This window comes from Lolium perenne, chromosome 6 (genome assembly GCF_019359855.2).
Source record: "Lolium perenne isolate Kyuss_39 chromosome 6, Kyuss_2.0, whole genome shotgun sequence".
NCBI classification, from domain to species: domain Eukaryota; kingdom Viridiplantae; phylum Streptophyta; class Magnoliopsida; order Poales; family Poaceae; genus Lolium; species Lolium perenne.
Genome location: NC_067249.2, coordinates 149,247,409 through 149,268,338, shown reverse-complemented (window position 1 = coordinate 149,268,338; position 20,930 = coordinate 149,247,409). Strand labels below are relative to the sequence as shown.

General features: G+C 44.0%; 1 protein-coding gene and 1 long non-coding RNA gene across 7 annotated transcripts; one reads left to right on the top strand and one right to left on the bottom strand.

Moving 5' to 3' along the window:
• Positions 1–1,550: 1,550 nt before the first annotated feature.
• Positions 1,551–5,244, bottom strand: LOC127307230 (protein FAR1-RELATED SEQUENCE 5). Of its 2 annotated transcripts, none has more exons than XM_051337961.2 (6): positions 5,101–5,244; positions 4,248–4,500; positions 3,484–4,174; positions 2,939–3,396; positions 2,539–2,823; positions 1,551–2,441 (listed from the first exon to the last, which is right to left on the bottom strand). In XM_051337961.2, exons 1-6 carry the CDS (start codon positions 5,130–5,132, stop codon positions 1,752–1,754), a joined length of 2,409 nt encoding a protein of 802 aa, XP_051193921.1. In that variant the 5' UTR covers positions 5,133–5,244; the 3' UTR covers positions 1,551–1,751. The 2 variants fall into 2 exon arrangements, with proteins under 2 accessions (XP_051193921.1, XP_051193922.1); XM_051337962.2 differs by having other exon boundaries at positions 2,939–3,001; positions 4,076–4,174.
• Positions 5,245–8,474: 3,230 nt separating this feature from the next.
• On the top strand, positions 8,475–13,738 carry LOC127307232 (uncharacterized). 5 transcript variants are annotated; one of them, XR_007855336.2, is made up of 7 exons: positions 8,475–8,926; positions 9,044–9,170; positions 9,882–9,960; positions 10,054–10,163; positions 12,145–12,302; positions 12,624–13,041; positions 13,326–13,738. It is a non-coding gene; the product is annotated as an uncharacterized lncRNA (long non-coding RNA). The 5 variants fall into 5 exon arrangements; XR_007855333.2 differs by having other exon boundaries at positions 8,851–9,170; positions 12,624–12,833; positions 12,967–13,041; XR_007855335.2 differs by adding an exon at positions 11,610–11,784 and having other exon boundaries at positions 8,851–9,170.
• Positions 13,739–20,930: the final 7,192 nt, after the last annotated feature.

Below are 20,930 nucleotides of genomic sequence, written 5' to 3'. Positions count from 1 at the left end.
AGCTACTGCTCAGACGAAGTGTTCTGTGGATGAGATCGATCTCAACCATGGTCGAGTGCTTATAAAGAACGGCAAGATAACAAAAAAAAAAACCCACCAACGGTACAAAAGGAATCTAGCCCTTGTCAGAAGGAGAGCTCATGATAGAACGCAAATCATGGAAGCAAAACAGTACCCTCCCGCCTTGCCCCGGTGAGGCGACATGGAGGAACCCTAGTACGCACCTCCACCGGGCCACTTTGCTCCGCCCCTCCCCCATCCCCGTCGCCACATGGTGTAGCCGGGCAAAGCTCGGTCGGCACCGCCGGTGGCGAGGCATTTGTCGTCGTCTCCCACGGTGGTGTTGACGCGGTCCGCCCCTGAACTAGAGGTTGCTTATTCCGTCTGGAGGCATGCCGACAGCGCTTGAACTTGGTCCAGCGGCGGCTTGATGGAGTCGGGTTAGTGCTGCACGTCTAGGTGGCGAGGTCAGTGGGCGGTAGAGCCAATGGCTACGCATGGCTGCAATTGCGGCGCGTCTGCGGAGTCGACGATGGGGCCGGCGACAATGCGGTGGGCGATGGATGCTATGGCTGGGGCTGCTGGGTCATATCTAGGCCCGTATGGACTCAATCTAGGGTAAGTTGGCCAAAGCCAGTGTGTTCATCTGGTTAGGTACGACAAGGTGGCGGTGACGACCTTTAGGCTGCAGCGCGAATGCGGACCTAGTCGGGCATGATCCGGGGCATGACTAGCACTATTGTTGCGTCCGGTTGGTGGCCGCCTTGACGGTGGCGAACGGAATCTCCTCGTATAGGCGATAGCTGCCGTCTTAGCGAGCCCTAATCTGCTGCGGACTTAACTAGTCCAACTTACTGGCTTGCGCGGGGGCGTTGTTGTTGCTCCATGTGCTGGAGGTCGTGGATTCCGCCGTGGTGCCCGTGGTAGCTGGATTGCACGGGCGACTCTCGGGCGAGCGACGTGGTGGCGGTGATGGTCTTTATCTTTGTCCGTCGGTGTTGCGGAGTGGACTTCGAGGGTCCTGCTATTGGTGGTGCTTAGGCAAAGGCAACTCCCATATCGTAGTCGGCAGGCCTTACTCGTAGGCACTATGAGGGCAACAGAGAAAGGTCAGCACTTTGGTGCCAACAGCGGGAATACAAGAGGCTATTGTAACCCTCATGGTGCGTTGTTTTGGTTACTTCGCCGTGTTAGGGATCCCAGTGAAAACCCTTGACCCTTCTTCTCAACGACGCAACACGTTGTTACCGTCGGGTGTGTGTGGGTGGGTGGGGGCGTCGTGGAGTAGTGATAACTCTCGAACATGCTCTACTATTTTATGTGTCAAGTTCTGCTTTTCTTGTTTTTTCTTGTTTGATCTTAGTTTTGCTTTTTAAGAAGTTTTCCTCATCACCTTATATCTATTTGGCCATGTGGGGTTATTTTTTTACCTTGTATCGAGTTGCATGTGTGCGGTTTTATTTATATAGCGGGGTGAAAGCTTTTTTTTTTAGAAGAATGAGAGCTCACAATATGCAGAACACACTCTTTTCCCACACACTTGTGAACGGTTCAACGAACATAGCAAATAAGTATTAATTTAAATAATATTACATCATTGGTCAGATAAACCAAACATAAGCAAATTGCATAAGTCATAATTTTAAATTATTACAACACTCTTCGGATATAACAAACATAAGTAAATTCACATCTTACAAGGATGTGTAACATTGTCTCGATAATTCAGCGAAAGAAATTAAACTGGTGAACTAATTGTTGCGAGAATAACTAGACTTTCTTCCACAAGTGCTCCTGTAGTGGCCATATTCGCCACATAGATGGCACTTCCGAGCTGTTGGCCCTGGCAGGGGTTCTTCATTCTCAGGACAGCCAGTAACGTCGTGCTCTGTTGAATAGCAAACACGGCACCTCGCCGGTGGGTTGTTTGCAGCATTTGATAAACCAGCTGAAGATGTCACCTTGCTCCTAGTCACCCTCGAAACACCTTCAGAGGCAGACAATTTCCTCTTCCCAGCCATTGCTTCGCCAAAAGACTTTAGGCGCTTCTCTTTTGGACGTCCACGTGATCTTACTTTTGGGGGGGCAACGATCACATCGGCTTCTTCTTGTTCACCTTCTTCGTGAACATCTGTGCTACCTTTGTCCCTGGAAAGACCAGGGATGGCTGCATCTTTCACGATCAAACAAGATATTGCCTCCTTTGCCTGCGCGAGAAATCCCATGCACATCTCCACACCTGGCCTAGATTTCATGGCCATGCCTACTAGTTCCATTGCAGATGCGTACACAGCACTATGCAACGATGCCAGACGGGCCTCACGGGATACAAGATCAGACACTTTACCATCCATGTCTGAATACCGCACTGAACCCTCCTTGCCCCAACGAGCCAAATACAAACCAATAGGCATGTCTCCAACTCCTTCATGAACTAGGACCTGTGGTGAATATAGAAATATCAACAATAAACTAGTGAAAAGAAACCAACATTTCAGTTAATTGTGCTAATCAAATTTTATTAAAAAAAGTGCATACCTTGAGTATGTGTCTGCAAGGCATGCCAGAATGCTCAAATTTTTTGCAATCACACAAATACTGCATCCGATCTGAGGTGCATCTAACCTTGAAAGATGCAAACCCACCATCTGATCTAGTTGCGTACAGCATGACAACGTCGTATGATTCACCATCTTCTAGTGGTACACATTGGAAAGATCCTGACCGAAATAATTCCTTGGAAAATCGATCAAACATTGCTCTAGTGTAGAACTGAGCAGCTCGCTTCTCCAACGGCACTCCTGCTCGCAACACTCGTCGCACCTGCAATTACAAGTTAAACACCAAATGTAAAAGGAAAAGCTAATGTCATGCGGCAGTGTTTTGGGAATTTATTTATGTAATTTTGTTGCCTTTTTGTATGGAATGCATTTTATACCTGTTTCGTGGCGTGCTCTTCTTTTCCTTCTTCCGCCACTCTGTCCGCTATCATCCTGTTGTACTGTGACAAGAACAGATGCATCGGTGCAGAGCGTGGCACATATGTTTTGAGCATATGGTTAGCACTCTCGCTGCGCTGAGTACTGGTCATTCCAGCACAAAAAGTTTCACGGAAATAAGCCTTGGCCCACATTTCCCGATTCTCGTATGCTCTACCGAGAAACTTGTTGTTCTGCAAGTTGTACTCAACGAGCATGGCCTGCCAACGTTCCTCAAACTCATGAACACTCACAATTTCATCCAAAAGTTCGTGCAGCACCATCTTGAAGCCAGCAACACGACTATATATCGGGCCCAACGATTCTTTAGCTTTTTTTAGGACGTGCCATTTACACCATCTGTGTTTGGTGTTTGGCAACTCGGTTTCAATAGCACCTTTCATCGCCATGCATTGATCTAATATAAAAAATTCGATTTATTAGACCACAGCCTAAATTGACAATACCGTTTTTGGATAATCTAACTTGACAACTAATAACTTACCCGTCAGGATTGTGAGTGGTGCTTGTCCATCCATGGTTTCCACAAAAGAAGCAAATACCCAACGAAAAGACTCAATTGTCTCTTCCGTTAGCATTGCGCCCCCAAAAATGGTTGTCTGAAAATGATTATTAACTCCGACGAAAAGGGCGAAGGGCAGATTGTACAGGTTTGTGCGATAAGTAGTGTCAAAGGTAATGGCGTCGCCAAAACATTTGTAACTATCACGCCCTTTTCCATGACACCAAATTAGAGTTCTCACTCTCTGCTCGTCATCCACTTGCATTTTTACTACTAGTTTTGGGTCCTCGGCTGCCATTTGGGAAAAAACACTCATCGTCTTCTCCATATCGCTTTGGATTGATTCCTGCGCTAACTTCGCACAAAGTGTCCTAATGGACTGGCGACTAAAGGGGACGTATGAACTACACCCGTGTACACTACCTATGATAGAACAAACTCGTGATATCTGCACATTGTTTGCCCGGAGATGCCTAACCAAATTTCTAGTACCCTCATCTATACGGTTGTGTGATTTCCATTGTCGTCGCTCACCGCAGCTTATGGACAAAGGATGATTATGTTCAGTCACAACCTTACTTATGTACCAGCCATCGTCTTCGGATCTGTGCAACCTTATCATTGCTTGACATCCACATCTAGCTGAACGAGATCCTTCCTTATCATCTTTTCCCTGAAAACAAAAAATGCTCGTCCTATTAAGAGGGAATCAGCTCTATCAGAGGAGAATAACTACACTAGGATACCTCACAAGCACAGACGATGTCTTGCATGCTTCGCCCTCCAGAGCCATTTTTTCTGCATCTGCCGTACCGAATGCCAAATCCTTTTTCCCACGAGTACATATTGAAGAACTCGTAAGCTTCTGTAGCTGATTCAAATGGGGTCGTCACGACCGGCTCAAAGATGTTTTCTTGTTGCCGACCTTCAGAATCACGCAAGGCTCTTTCTATTGCACCATAGTTCCACGCCGATGGCAACTTCACACCAACAGGGAAGCTGTAACAACATTAATTGATTACTAGTCTGCGAAATAAATGATAACGAGAAATTATACTCACTACATGGATAATCCAACGGAAAAACCTACTCCATCGCGATCTACTAATACCTTGGTACGTCGCAATACATGATTCACTTTATACTCGCTATCCAGTACATGCCCACAGTTGTAACAGTGGACAGAAAACGCAGGTTCGCCAACCTACCTTGCAATACCAAAACAGTGGCGCAGCGGTGGAACATAATGCTGCGGCACCAGCCACAGGTGCCAGATAGCGCTGCCATGCGCAAATACGCTGCCGCGGCAGCATGCATGGCTGGACGAAGGATGTCCTAAAACGAGCAACAGCTTCCCTAGCGGCGGAAAACAACGAATCTCTAGTGTCCTGCGGGAGAACTATAACGTAATTTATGAAAATTCAGCTATTATTGGTGGTATATTTTATCATTACTTAGCCTATCGATCTTTTCCCATTAATTACATAGACATGGAAGAGAACATATGTAAGTATAGAGATCGATTACGGCAAACTAATAGATCTACGTCGAACAGAGATCGGAAATGTACATGAAAGAAGATCTTTGTGGTACACGTACCTTCCCGCAACATCGTTGCCTCCTTGTGCCATAGCTTGCTGCCTCAAGTTAGGAAGGACCGGTGGTGGGGAATAAACGATACAGATTGTTGTGGCCGTGTACAAGTCCACGAGCGCTGCTTAAATAGGCAAGGGCAAGTCCAAAATAATAACCCCAGAACTCGTACGTTTACTTCATCTTTTTACTAGGCGCTAGGAGCATGGTGCAACTTTTTGTAAGCATCTTTATATATTCCCCCACGATTATTCTGTTCAGCTTTTGATCGTGAAGCTTACAACTTGACTACTTGAGCTGAATTAAAGATGTGAGGGCCGGTATAGTTGACAGAAAAGCATGTAGGATCAGCTTTACAAAAATAAAGTGCATCTGGAAAGCAAAAAGGTAGTCACACATAAAGAGCTTCCTGAAGACGGCCGTCTACCATCCACGTTTGTCGTTACGGTAAGCAGAACATGCCCTAATTAAATCAAATCCGTTAGCCTAATTTGGTCAAACCATGTGAGAGATTCCCTAGGATGGTACGAATCTATCAGCAAGGATCAACGGACCACATGCATGGGGTAGCTACCCTCCTTTGCATTAAATCCACACCCATATATATATATAGCTACCCACTCTCAATGTACCATTAGGCTGCTCATAGTGGGAGTAACATAGGTAGTAACATCACACACTCCAAAGCATTTTGGTGACATGGCATGTCAATAAATGAAGAAAGAGAGTGAGGTGGTAACTAGCTATGTTACCATAACATCACACTTCTCAAGACAAGATGAGTCTACAATCTAATAAATATGGCATGCATGACACCACATATATGTAACTACCCACTATGAAGGTAGTAACATAGGTTAGTAACATACACCATGTTACTACTCTATGTTACTCCCCACTATGACTAGTCTTAGACTACCCACAATGGGAGTATCATAGGTAGTATCATGCATTCCATGCATGCAAAATGCTGATGTGGCAGTGCAATTAAGGATGAGAGAGATGGTACTAGTATCATAGGTAGATACTGTATCATAGCACATACTACTAGAAAAATTAATGTCAAGTAAATCTTGTACATATATTTGCATTGAGATTCTACAAAACAATTAATATATGGAGACTATGATACTAGTATATGATACCATGCATTGTGGAGATAGTAACATGTAGTAGTATCATACGCATGATACTTCTATATGATACTATGCATTGTGACTAGTCTTAGATGGAACACATAAAGATTCGTGCGGGTCAAACCACATCTAGGTTAGCTGGATGCACTTAGCACATAACACACCATCACACCATCGAATTCCTTTTTACTTTCTAGTTGAACGTGAGCCAGTTGGCAGACAGTGTCAGTAGTTGCAGGACTGCACCATTTTTATTCCTATTTTTGGCACAAGAGCGTAGCTAAAAAAGTTAAACAAAGATGTAGTATTTTCCTTTGGAGATTCTTCTCTGCTGGCATCTTATCTTTTCGCTACCAAATATTCCTCTCTCCTGTTAAAGCATTACAAAGCTAAAATTAGACAGATGAATATTGATTGGGTACATTGAATGACTAGGATGGTTTGATCGTGCGCACCACTTTTTATTTCCTAATGTGACCAGAGACTCTAGCAGGCGGTGCCACATGTGATGGAAAAAGTTGCTCCAAACTCTAACTGTCCAGAAAAAGCTAGACCAAAATTCTAATCACATGCATGCAACGATTAGAGCACGCAACCATGTCCTAGTGCAACAAAAAAAATAACCTTTTTCTTATTCAGCTACAGTCAATTTTCCTTCATACGAAAGCTAATTTTGATGCTTTACAGCAAAAATGAGGATAGTTTTTGTTGAGAAGGATGCACCAAAAGTTACTTTTTTAAAACGATAGGCACAGAAAACAAATTTAGTAGACCGCCAATTTTTTCTACAGCAAACGACTTGAGAACTTCGCACGTAGCATCTGTTAAGGCAAGGTAAAGTGTAAATGTAAAAACATGTATGGTCCGTGTTTTTTTTCTCCCTGGCTAGCACCTCAGCCTTACTTTTCTCTGCGTGATTAGCTCACAACAAACTGTATAGTTGCATGTCTCAACGCCACGAAACAACAGCAGCTTGGTCTAATCATATTTTCTTTTATCTCGACACAGTCTAATTTGTTAATAGAATTTTTCAACTTCGATGTACGTGCTAAAAAATAATAGCAACCTAACAAAACATAAACGAAAGATACATCGCCAGAGAGGGAGTGCTGGAAGATAAAAAAAAGTAGTATTCTCTCACCTGACAAATTTTTCTCTCACCTGACAAAAAGTCTTCTCTCTACTCACTTTATCCCATTCAGAGATTCCATGCATGCTTTCTCGAACACGACCCACTTAGCAACTAAGAGAGACTAGAGTTATTAGTGGCACTAACATGGTCACCAAGTGATGGCATGAAGAGAATCCAACACGAATCTAGAGACTAGAATTGACGGCGGCCAAGTATGGGGTAGCTACCCACCATTGTAGAAAATCCACACTCATATATATATATATATATATATATATATATAGAGAGAGAGAGAGTCCAACTATTCTCGAACCCCCCTTAACAGGGGTTCTAGAATAGCTATTCTCGAACCGCTATTCCCGCTTTAGTTTCTTATCCCAAAACCGCCCCCTCTGAACGCCCGAGAAAAGCAGGTACCACCGCCCACGCGGAACCACCTCGGGCTGACCCAAACGCCCCCCAACGCTCGTCAACCCCCACGCGACCCAGTCGCCCACCTGTGCCCCTTCCACGAGCTCCGGCGTGCCGCCGGCGGGTCAGCGAGCCACCTCCCCGACCTCCCATGCCCCGCGGCGGGCCACACTCCCTCAACCACCTTCTGCGCTGCGTTGGCAGGCCACCGTGCACCCCGCGCCGCCCTCCCCTTCTAGGATGAGGGCATCCGTCCCGGCGCCGCCAAATTCGCCTCCAAATCGCGCGCATCCCGCCCGGCGATGCCCTGCCGCGCGCACCGACAGGTTCTCCACTCTGCCTCATGCGCTCCCCTTCCCTGGTAGCCCCCCCGCCCCCTTCTTCCCTGATGGATCCGATGGATCTCTGGCCGGATTACCTCCACGCCACTGCCGCTGGCGCCCCTCCACTGCTAGGAGTTCACCTTCCCCTGGCCCGATCTGGAGCACACCGGCATAGCCCACCCTTCCCTCCTCGTCCACATGCCCCGGAGCCTTTCTGAACCCCCGTGGTACTTGCGCGACCAACGACCATCCCTGGCCATCTGTGTTGTTGCTGGATGCACGACGCCTGCCTTTGTGGCTGCCCCTATTCTGCTTTTGGGCCGTGGGTGCGGCTCCTATCCCGCACGCTGTTTCACTTCCTTCTTTCCCTGAACTAATGCGTGAAGTCTAGAAGTTCAGCTCGTCCTAATGCCTGTAGTTGGCTTTTAAATACTTCAGGTTATTCACTTCTTACACTGTTGGTGGATGACTCTGTTCCTTTTCTTTTAGCCGGTATATCATGGGTGCACTGCACGGTGTGCATTTCTTTCGTGAGGGAGTTCGCCTCTCTGTAGGATTGCTTTAGTTACTTTTTTTTGGATAAAACCATTTCCTGCTAGTTGATGTAGAATTGTCGGCGATGCTTAAACTTCTGAATACAGCTGCAGGTGTGCTGAGATTTTTATACAAATGGTGTATTCGTGATTTATATTCGCCAAAGTTTAGATAATTACATCACACAAACTAATTTCATATTTTTTTTTCATCTGGTCCACCAAGAGAGCCACCGCTAGGAGTGCCTGCACCGTTGGGTGCTATTTCTGACTTGCTCCAGCTGCTGAACTGAACTGGTGACCTGCTGATATGAATTAACTGCTGCTATTTTGGATAGTTTAACAATTGTTATGCAAGGAGTTATCTCCATTTATTTTATGTTACAAATAAATCATCTCTAAAATTAATTACAGGCAGTGCACTTATGACACCTATGGGGAGTTCACTAGCGCTCATCGCTAGATTTCGCCAGGAGCCATGGCGGGAGTCCAACTTGAAGCGCAGCACCCGCAGGTTGTGGGTACTATTCTGATTCTCGAGGTAGCTTTCTAGTTCTTATGGTTACTATATGATCAAGGTACTATTCTGAATATTAATTCACTAAGAGTACTTGAACTTTAATTGCGCGGAAGTTCTATTTATACATATATGAAGCCCATTTCGCGAAAATATTTTTGAACTTCACTGAAACTTCGTTCGGAAGCTCACTTGGTACTTGCACGAAGTTCATTTTTGTAAGATGAAAAATGCATGTGCGGTTGTGATGTTCAATTCTTTTTGCCGGGAAGTGCAACCACAACGTTCCTGACCAAGTTTGGTTACCTGCTCTTTGATGTCTTGCTAAAAGCTTTTTGATGTTATGCTGCCGGTAGGCACTCAAAAGTGCCCCTGTTTGAATTCATATGTAGATGGTTACATGGCAGGTGCACGAGCAAATTCCCCCATGTGACTGATATTTTCTTCTAAAATTTATGTGCGATAATTTGATTTAACAACATTGGAACAACCTATCTAGGGTCTGAAGTATCCCGCACATTAAAATGAACCTCTTTAGCAAGAGGAGCAGCATGAATCTGCATCTATTATTCTCAAGGATTATTACACTAAAAAATGATTGTTATGCAGTGCCATGTAATAATACAAAGTATATGTCTGGAAGTGCACATAGGATAAAATAGGTAGTTCATTGTATGTAAAATAAAAGATGTGCTCTTCTTTTTGTAACTTTACCTTCTTCCGTCCAAATAATAGAGGAAGTTCACTTTGGATTGAAAAATAGTTCTATCAGGACGCACATGGAGCCCTCCAATTGAAGAAGTTATCTAGTCAGGTGTTATTCCTCGATTTGTGTAGTTTCTTACCAGAGAAAGGCCTGAACCAAATAGACTTATAACTATGACGTCTTTCTTTTTTACTTCTGTAGTTTGAAGCCTCCATCTGTGATGTGCGGCCCACGACTAGGAAGGCTTCCATGCAGCCGCAGGGAGTCCTAACCATTTGAAGTGTGAAGAATAGCTGGACTCTCATGCCCAGGTCAGCCTGCTCCTCGCATTGTCGACTATGGTTCTTGCTATGCGAAATTCTATTGCTGCATGTGGTTTTATTCTTGGTCATACTTGCTTGTTTATTTACAGCATTGAGCGGTTCACATGTTAATTATGAGCAGCTCAATTACGCCAAAATAGGGAGTTCACTTTCCTGTTAAAAAAGATAGCAGAAAATGCTCTCGGGTCACTTGTTAGTTTTAGGAAGTTCATTCGTTTGGTTTATACAGTGCACTTGCCATTTATTTTCATCTTAACATTAAATATTTAATAGAAGTTCTGCTCTATTGTTGGCAGGATTCATTCCAAGTTAATTACCTCGTCCACACATGAAGTTTACTTGTTTTTTTAATGGAAGTTCGCTTTGTCCAATTTTTTTTTTGTTAAAGCCCACATTAAAAAGTTTAGCATAAAAACATTGATGCGACATGGGACGTTGCCTCCTCTAATATGCATAGCTGGATAGATGGCCAAAACAACACATGGAGCAGTAGGCAGCTCCAATAACTTCATTTTCTTTGACTGAATCAACACATGGTATTATTATAGGATAAATAATTGAAGTGAATACCTAGTGAGAGTAAGTAGAAACGTGTTGTGGTCTTTGTATTTGTTTTATGTCTCTTCTAGTCCTGACCATAGCCTTCCCATACTGGTCCAAATATAATAATTACACCGATACAACGTACGTCGCCGGTCCATTTTCGCCTGGAGACAACAACGATACTACAGGGGCAACATGGAGGAAGTTCGCTTATGTTGTCCCATGTTTCTCTTTTATTTCTTCTTAATTAGTGCGTCCACAACTGCTAGTCCGGCTTCCGTCTCCCTTAATCTGTTTCCATGGTGGCAACACTCTCGTTCGGGCTATAATTTCACTTCATGTTTGGATTGATTTTGCTGCTGGTTGATTTTAGAATTGTTGGTGAGGTTGTAATGCTTCTGAACTACTGTTGGTGTTGCACTATATTTCTTAACTGCTGCCTTGTATGAATTTTCACATAAAGATTGTTTGCTAGCTTTGTATTTGAGCAAATGTTAGACGATTGCAGCACATAAAACAATTTAACCTATTTCACATATGAAGTTTACTCATTTGTTTTTTGGAAATTTATTGTTTCATAGACTGTGAAGTTCGCTTTTATTTAAAATGCAAGTTCGCTTGTCGAACCTAAGTATGGACTAGTATAGTTCACATTATTCAGAAAGGGAAGTTCATCTTTATTATCAGGAAGTTTATTTTGTCTACCTTTTTAGTTAAAACCACAAACATGAATTAAATAAAAAGTATAGCTCGCCTCCATATTTTTATTTTCTTTCTTGGAAGTGCATTATTTGCATTCGGGAAGTGCAGATGGATAAATTTGATATTTCTGTTCAATATTCGTGATAATTTATCTTCATTTCTGGAAGTTCACACTTCATTCCGTAGCAGATCAGTGTAGGTCTTCTTGGGGCTGACCGAGCACCTGGCTGCCGCATTGGGGTTCAAATATAATCAAACCATCTTCACTTTTGTTGGGAAGTTCACTTCGGACATAATGGGAAGCTCAATTTGCACACCGTGAAAGTTCATTTCATTTTATTATGAAACAAACTAAATGGTAATGGTGAGTTCACTTTTGTAAAAGTGAAGTTCACTCCGCAAATAAAATGAAGTTCATTTGAAAAAAAATGCATATTGCTGAGGAGCTCAGAGCAATCTTGTTTTGATGTATAAAGCATTATCTAGTATTTTGTTTGCTCTTGACCATCTACCACTGTCTACTAGTATATTTATACATTTCGTTTGTTGAGGAGCTCAGAGCTAATAATGATGTCTATGAATTGTGTTAGATTTTTTACATTATATGTAGGGAGTAGTAGCATTCTGTTTAGGCAAAGTTTGGATAATTGCAACACACAACATTCGTTTCTGAAGTTAACTTTCCGATTTCAAGAAGTTACTTCATTGCATCTCGTATGTGCAGGTGTATCTTCACAAAATACATTTTCTGAATGCTTTTGGATACTCCATTTTTTGATATTTGTAAGCCTATAAGATCTGAGAGAGGTGGAAAAGCAGTGGAGTTTTGATAAAACACAGGAATGAAACATTGCAGTTGTATTATACTATTATGGTTAATAGGTAATGGCAGTTCTTGACATACTTTTTTTTGTATCATAGACTAAGCCTTCTCTGCCAGCACTCAAAATTGTAGGAAGTTTATTTTGTTTTAGTAGACGGGTAATTTTTGACAACTGAGCAGTTCAATTAGGCCGAAGGAGGGACTTCACGTTCCTGTAAAAAACAGAGAAAAATGTAACCGATACACTTCTTTATTTTTGGTTGGCTCTATTCTGAAGTTCTGCTCCGTGAATTGACTAGTGTAAACAATTTTGCTGCAAGTTCACGTTGCTTGTAGATGAAAGTTCAGTTATTATATCTGAAGTTCCTCCTGTGTTGCAGGCAAGTGAGGACACCATGGACCTGCCGTGTGTGGATGTAGCAGGGCATGAGGTGGAGCAGGAGAGTCCCGTGCCGGTGTTGCACAAGGCTCGTTGGAACTCCGGATTAGACATATGCAGTAGTTCACTTGCTCATCGTGGGAATGCCTCATTCGGCAAAGACAGAAGTTCACTTACACGATGAAGTAGGGGTGATGCACCAGGTTCTGGAGTTAAGTTCTGCCATTTTTCTGCAGTTTAGTTTATTTGTTTCTCAGTTCAGTTTTTCCCTTTCCTGAAGTTCAGTTCATCATAATGTGTCAAGTTCACTTGTCATAAGCTATGTGTTGTACTGTTGCCTGCAGGATGACGTGCAATTTCAAGGAAAGTATGATTTGTGGCAGGCTGTGAATGGTAACCAGTAGGCGTAGTAATAACATGTAAGTCTCTTCCCCTATACTAGGTGATACTGATAAAACATAGTGGCATAGTTATTCTACTATTAATAGCGTTTTGGTGCTTTGTTGCTTAGTATAAAAAACACTTCTGGCAGTTAAGTATATTTTCTGAGAAATTCATTGAACTTCTGGCAGTTCGCTTAGTACTGGATTTTTGTTCTTCCTTTTGACAACAAAGAATTATTGTTACCGTATTTTAAGATGTGTAATTCCATGAAATTCACTCCTGGGTTCGAAGTTCATTTCTTGCCAATTTGGAAGTGCAGGTATATCGCGTTTGACCTCTCTGAACCACCTTCAAGATGTGCGCCTTACCAGCTTCAGGGGATGACTGAGCGTGGCTCACTGAGTACTTCGCCAAGAGTTCTGCATCCTGTTCTAGTTTGACCTCTCTTTAATTTTTATTTTTACATTATGGCGTGATCTCCAGCCACGGCACATTGATGGAGGCATGCGCCACAGCCTTGGACATGCAAGTATTTACAAAATAATGATTATGTTACTTGGCAACCTAATGGTACTTCCAAATATGCATCAAAACAATGTCAGTGTGGGAGTTTTCTTTCATTTTTTTGTTGTAATAATTTCACTTTGATATGACAGGCTGATGTTTTTTCTGTCCTGGAGTTCACTTCCTACTTATTTTTTATCAACAATGTCACTATGTATTTTCCCAAAAGTTCACTCTCCAAACATCAATGGTTCACTATTCACTATTTATTATTTGGAGAAGCTTAGCTTATCTGACGTAGGAATTAACTTTTTTGGTCCGCATAAAGACTCAATTAATCCTCTTCTCAAGAAAGTTCACATTTTTATAGCATGAAGTTCACCAAAATTCTTATACAAGCTCGCTTCGAACTATCCACCAAGTTCATTTTTATATTAAATGTGTAACGTGGTTGTGAAGTTCAATATTGTTTTAGAAAATTAGATGATAAATTTAAAATGGTCTAGGAAGTTCATTATTTTGTTGTTGCATGGTTCATTTCATGAACATTACACCAAAATTCTTCTAGAAGCTCGCATAGAAAATACACAAAAGTTCTCCCAGTGAATATTAGTAGTTCAGTTCATATAATATTGAAGTTCACTATGAACAATAGTTTGAAAGAACAACGACAAGTTCTAAAAATGGAGTTTTATATTTTTAAATCTGCTCTCAAATTGTTAAGAATGTCGATAAATCTTCTAAAAATGGAGTTCACTTCGAACTGGACTAAAGTTTCGGAAGTTCGCCCTGTACAATATTGAAGTCCGTCGGGAAGTTCAGATTCATGGAAGAAGAAGAAGTTCACATCCACAGAAGTTCGCTATAATTTTATTATATGCCTGAAACTTTTATACCGCGATCGGAAGTTCACTAATAGATATAAGGAAGTTCACTTCTATATTCGAGCACCTCATGCACTCTGTTTTTCTGGACGGAAATCATACGCATAGAAATCGTCCGTACAACCACCGATTGCGCAAATCGACCAACTCAACGTACAATTAGCACTAATATAACTCTACTAATACTCCAACAGATCGCAATGCCACACCTAATCAATCTAGATGAGCCAATTTCGAAATGTTCTCGTGTCGGCGTTATCTTCACTTTTATGTATTTCTGAAATTAAACTAAAACCATTTAGAATTTGGAAAAACATTCAACATGAAAAAGATTCGCCTAATCAATATCTTTTCAACGCAGTATCATTTGGAACATTCCGATGAGTGGTTCAGAAATAAGCCCCAAAAACAGTTCAAAAAACCGAGAAGTTCGAAGAACGTAATCACGTATTTTCAAATCTGCTCTTAAACTATAAAGAATTTAGAAAAGTGTTCTTCATGAAAAAGGTGCGCCTAGTCAGTACCTTTCCAACGGCGTATCATACGCATCATTCCGATAAACGGTTTGAAAACTGGAACCCCAAAACTGTACAACAATAGAGAAATCCGCGAAAACGTTGTTTTGTATATTTCAAATTAGTTTTAATCAATATAGAATTTGGGAAAACAATGAACAAGAAAAAGATGCGAAATTTCCGTGCGAATCCAACGGTATATTATACGCATCAATCCGATAAGCGGTTTGAAAATGATCATGAAAATACTGTCCGCACGAACATGCAATTCTGTTATTCCATCGAGAAGTTCACTTGTGAAACACGCGGAAGTTCAGAAAGGGTTCGAGAATAGTTATTCTCGAACCAGTTCGAGAATAGCATATATATATATATATATATGTCACTATGGGAATTGTAATTAGAGCTAGGTTCGAAGATTTGAACTATTACTGTGATCACAGAAAATTCTAAATACAATTTATTGCATGTATATTTTCATATTGAACAATAAGAGATATGGGAAAGCTAACCTTGTCCAATCCAATTCGGGTGGAATTGGTAATTGTTAAGAGCATCTCCAGTCGCGTCCCCCAAACTGTCCCCCAAACCGCGCCGGATCGAGCGTTTGGGGGACGTGTTTTGTCCGTGCCGCGTTTGGGGGACGTCGCTCCCCAGCCGCGTCCCCCAAACGCCGCCCCCAATTAGAAATTCAAATAGATGCATTCAAAAGAGATCGTTCCCGCCGATTCGTCGCGATCAGAGTAGCGGCGATCAAAGTACTGGGCGCGCGATCATATTACAGACCGGTGGTGCATGCAAATTAGAAGAAGGGGTTGGGCGACGGCGTCGTATCCTGAGTCGACGCAGGCCCGTCGAGCACGATGACCTCGTCGCGATCTGCCTGTTGCTGTGCATGGTGCGTCTGCTCCGTCGCCGACGCAGAGGCCGACGCAGGTGTAGCAGTAGAAGACGCGTCAGCCTGCTCTTGATGCGCTGCCGCCGATGCCGCTGCCAGGGCCGCCGCGTCCGCCGCCGCCATTTTGGCGTCGATGTCGTCGAGGATCTGGCCTTTGAAGAAGTTGTGCGCCGCTCGCGTCCGGGGAGACATTCCCTCTGTCGACGTTCTCAGCAGGGACATGTCGTCCCTGCGTTTCTTGAGCTCCAGCTTCTCCTCTTGCCTCTTGAGCAGCTCGGCCCACCTTTGGTCGGCCTTCTTGTCGCGGGAGATAAAGGTCGAGGAGACGTCGGCGAGGCATTTCGTGATCGACGCCTGCGTCTTCTCAGACGACGCAGCGTCGGCCAAGGCGGCCTTGGCATCCTTGTTGCCAGTAGGACGCCATGTCGAAGTTGCCAGCGGCGCGTCCAGATCAATGGCGTCCTTCCCCTTGGATAGCGACAAGCGCGTCAACCGCCATTTCTCATTCATTTTGAGCTTGCCATAGCAATGCATGAGCACAAAAGACTTGTGACCTTCCGAATTCTTCGAGTACAAATCCATGGCCCTATCAAACTAACCAAAGGAAGCGGAGTCATTTCATCGAACACAATGTAGGCGCTACGGATTATGGAAGAAAGAGTCGTACCAGTTGGGCGACGTCGGCGCCGCTGTCGCCTCTGGTCTCTAAGTCCTGATGGTACCCATGGAAGGAGTTCACCGACGCCTGGATGATGGCCCATCGCGTCGACATTGCCTTCTGGCTCCTCTTCATTGCCACTTTCTTGTAGTCGCTGTTGATCAGCTTGCGCTCATCAAACTCGGCCTTGATCCTCGCCCAATACTTCCTGCTTTTTTGGTTGGCGCCGATGATGGAGTCATGGCTCACCGTCGCCCACGACTCGCACAGACAAAGATCTTCCAGAACCGTCCACTTCGGGCCTCGTGTTCCCGACGCCTTCTTCTTCTTCTTCTTCGTCCTCACGCCGTCCGCGTCTACCTCCACGAGATCATCGTCACCGGCACCCTCGTTGTCCTCTTCCTTGCCGCCCTCTTCATCCTCATCGTCGTCCTCCTCGTCGTCCTCCACCCCGTCCTCTTCCTCGTCGTCCTCCTCCTCAACCCCGTCGTCCTCCTCAGCACCGGCGCCGTCGTATTCGAGCGGACCCCTGCGGCCGGTGAAAGGGCCGTCGTCCGGACCGGGTCCTGGCTCGCGCTGCTCGTACGCCGGGGAATAGAGGTTGTTGGGGTTGAAGCCGCCGTGCGGCAGCGCATCCTGGTAGTGCGGCGACAAGTTAGGCGTCACGCACCCGGGAGTGGCGGAGGGGCCGTCGTTGTAGAAGGCGGCTTGCGACGGAGAGATCACTCCTGGAACGTACACCGGCACGGACGTACTCCATGGGCTCGGGTTGGTGGCGGCGATACACCCGGCCATTACGTGCTGGTGCTGGAGCGCCGCCTGAGCCTTCTTCTCCAGCTCCGCCGCCCTCCGTCCTTTCCGCTCCGCCATCGATAGCTTCCGGCGCAGGCAATCTTGCTGCCATTGATCGTCGGTCCATCCTTCAGGCTTCTTCTTCGCAGCCGGCGCCTTCCGCGGCTTCGCGAACGGCGCTTTCGCCCCTTCCGTCCCATTGCCCGGCGGCTTCTTGGCCGCTTTCTTCGCCATCTTTTTGGGGGCTGTCGGCGGCGCCATGTGGAGAGGGTAGCGGCGGCGGGTGGACGGCGGGAGGGAGAAAGAAATCGGCGGGATAGGAGAAATGAATCGGCGGCGGGATATGTTTTGGGAGGCCTGAAATGCGCGGCGGTATAGGCGCGATTTGGCGGGAGCGGCGGGATTTGGCGGGAGTGTGAGACGAATTTTCCCTATGCCGCTGACGGGTCGGGCCCGCGTCGGTTCGCCTCGCTTTTCGTTGTGTCCGGCGTGCCCGGAGCGTCCCCTGTGGGACGGGGACGGGGTCGGGGCGCCGGACACCGTATCGGGGCGCGCCGGACAAAAATGGGCTTTGGGGGACGCGGCTGGAACGCTTTTTTTTCTGGCGCGCCCCAAATCCCTTTGGGGGACGCGACTAGAGATGCTCTAAGCTCCTCAACTTCTCTTCTTGCTTCCATATCCCACGCGTACTTGTTGTACACGTGCTATTTTACTCAAGTAAATATTTGATTTCTTCCAATCTGAAGAAATATAATAGCAAATCATAGGGCCATATCATTGCCATAATATTTCGATATGAAAGTTAGTCAACGTCAGAATATCAAATAAGCCTGCCCACCCAGTTCAGCCAAACGAACGAAATTTTAAAGTAAAGTCATCGTTTTTATAAAAAAAAAGTTAGTTCATTTAGTTGACCTAATTAGGGTTTCAGGGTATTCTAATATTGAGCTCTTGCATCTTTAATAATATTGCAAAATTAACACTTTTGACATGTAGTGCAAATAAGATGAAGTGTAATACGTCAAAATCCATTGAATTACTAACATGTCTCTTACGGAGCTTTGCAGTGCGTACTATGAAGTTGATTACCTAAAATCCATATATGTTTTCGCACATACATGACCCATGTATCTACAGTAGTACAGGCAATCAGTTAGTTTGGCTACCAAGAGAATTGCACATATATTACATCACATACACCTCTTCGGTTGTACATACGATCAGTTAATTCTACATACGATCAGTTAATTTGGCTACCAAGATAATTAATTGGTCTGCAGCAAGCGCGAGCGTGCACACATGCATTGTGCGCCCAAATCAATAATGATCAAAGTAAATCCTTGTATACCAAGTAAGCAACCAATGTTTGTACCATGGATGGACGCAGCTGAGCGATGCGATCAGTGACGACTCTTCGACATGATCAGAAATAAGCAGCCGCCTCCGATCCAGTCATCCAGGTAAAGGTCTTGCCGCTGCTCCTCGTCCAATCCAACACTGCCCGATGGGACTTTCGGCAGCTGCTCCTGCTTTCGCGTGCAGAGGCCTATGAGACCGATCGATGCCTCGATGGACGGAGTCCGAACTATCTGCACCGGCGAACATCGGATGCACTTCAGGCGGTAGGCCGGCGGACGCATAACTCGCAAGTCGCCACCGTGAGATTAGGTAGATGCGAGTTTTTTTCTATTGTGGAAGGAGACGGGAATAGAGGAGCCACGTCTCAAGCGGGTTGAAGCCGTGAAAGGAACGCCATCCAACGGTAGATAATGTATCATTAGCGGATCTGATGGACAAAAAGTTCTTAATCTCCAGGATTAACGTGGAGTCTCGTTGGGAGTCTCCAATTAGTAAATATATATATATAAGATATAAGATATAAGATTTACGACTTACGAGATGTTTCCCCGTTCCACCACGGATTCACAGTCCGACAGTCCGTTGACTAAAGTTAACACTTCAAAATTCAATCACAAAGATTTTTCTCGAAATGGGGAGTTAAAACCCCGGCTTCTGCAACGTCTCAAATATTTGGTCTTACAACTCAATCATCGCCTACACTTGATACAAGAATCAACCAGTGAAACAAATAGAACATAGTCTCATTACACATCACTGTAGCCTCCTAGTATGACGCCAGCCAGCCTGGCACAAGATATCCTGAGCGACCGTCTGGAGCCGTCTGCATCCAGAAACCATAGCATTCCGCTGTCCCTCCGGTGAAAGGAGGGCCCATAACTGAACCCAGTGTGCCATCATATGGATAACCGGCAAGAAGTGAAAAGATTGTTTTTTGTTTAAAATAATATCATTTCTTACCCTCCAAATAGACCACATAAAGCGGAAACCCCAATTCGGATGAAAACTTTAGATTGTCTATCTACTTAATTTTACCAATTACCAAATATATTCGTAATATTGGTTGGAGGTGGAAGATTAAAAGTGAAATTGACCGTGCGTTAAAGAAGTTTAGCTAAGAGACAATTAATAAACAGAAGTTCGACGGTTTCCTGTTCTCCACAGAAAACACATTTCGTACACTCATTCTAATTCTGTTTAGCTAAATTATCTTTAGTTAACAAAACCTTGTTACTTAGAAACCACATGAAGATTTTAATTTTTAAAGGAACGTTAACTTTCCATAAATATTTTCTCAGATAAGGGGTGTGATCACTCATAAGTTCCTCATACATAGATTTTATCGTAAACAAACCATTGGTTGTCAGTCCCCAAACAAAGCGATCATGATCATCATTTAGATTTACCCTCATTAGTTTTCGACATAACTGTAACCATAAAGTCCATCTGTTTCCCAACAACGCCCATCCAAAAGTAATATTCAGCGGGGTTTGGGCTAACACCAGAGCTACCGTTACGTTTTTGTGATGCACTATATTATATAACGATGGGTATTGCTGCGCTAAGGGGGTATTCCCTAACCAAGTATCTTTCCAGAATCGAGTATTCATTCCATTGCCAACTTTAAAGAACCTCTACTAAAAAACTCATCCTTCACCTTCATTAAACCCCTCCAAAAGGGTGAATTTGTTGGTTTAGCTTGCACTGCCGATAAGATCTTTTGACTTAAGTATTTATTATGCAACAGCTCCTGCCACACCCCGTCCTCATTAAGCAGCTTAAAGAGCCATTTACTCAATAAGCATCTGTTTTTGAGTTCGAGCACCTCAATACCCAAGCCACCTTGATCTTTAGGCCGACAGACTATATTCCATTTTGTAAGCCTATATTTTCTCTTATTTTCATCAGACTGCCAGAAAAACCTAGATCTATGGAAATCCAATCGTTTCCTTAACTCAACAGGTATCTCTAGAAAGGATAACATAAACATAGGTAAACTTGTTAAGACTGAATTAATAAGGACAAGTCTATCTCCATATGATAGTAATTTTCCTTTCTAGCAGACCAGTTTGCTTTCTAACCGTGTCTCAACTGGATACCAATCAGAGTTCCTTAGCTTTCTGTAATGGATAGGAATACCTAAGTATCTAAAGGGAAGAGATCCATCATCACATCCAAAGATCTGCTTATACTGATCCACTTCATCCTTTGCCTTACCAAACAGAACATCTCACTTTTGTGGAAATTAATTTTAAGCCCCGAGAGTTCTTCAAAAATGCATAAAATCAACTTCATGTTTACAACTTTAGGGAGG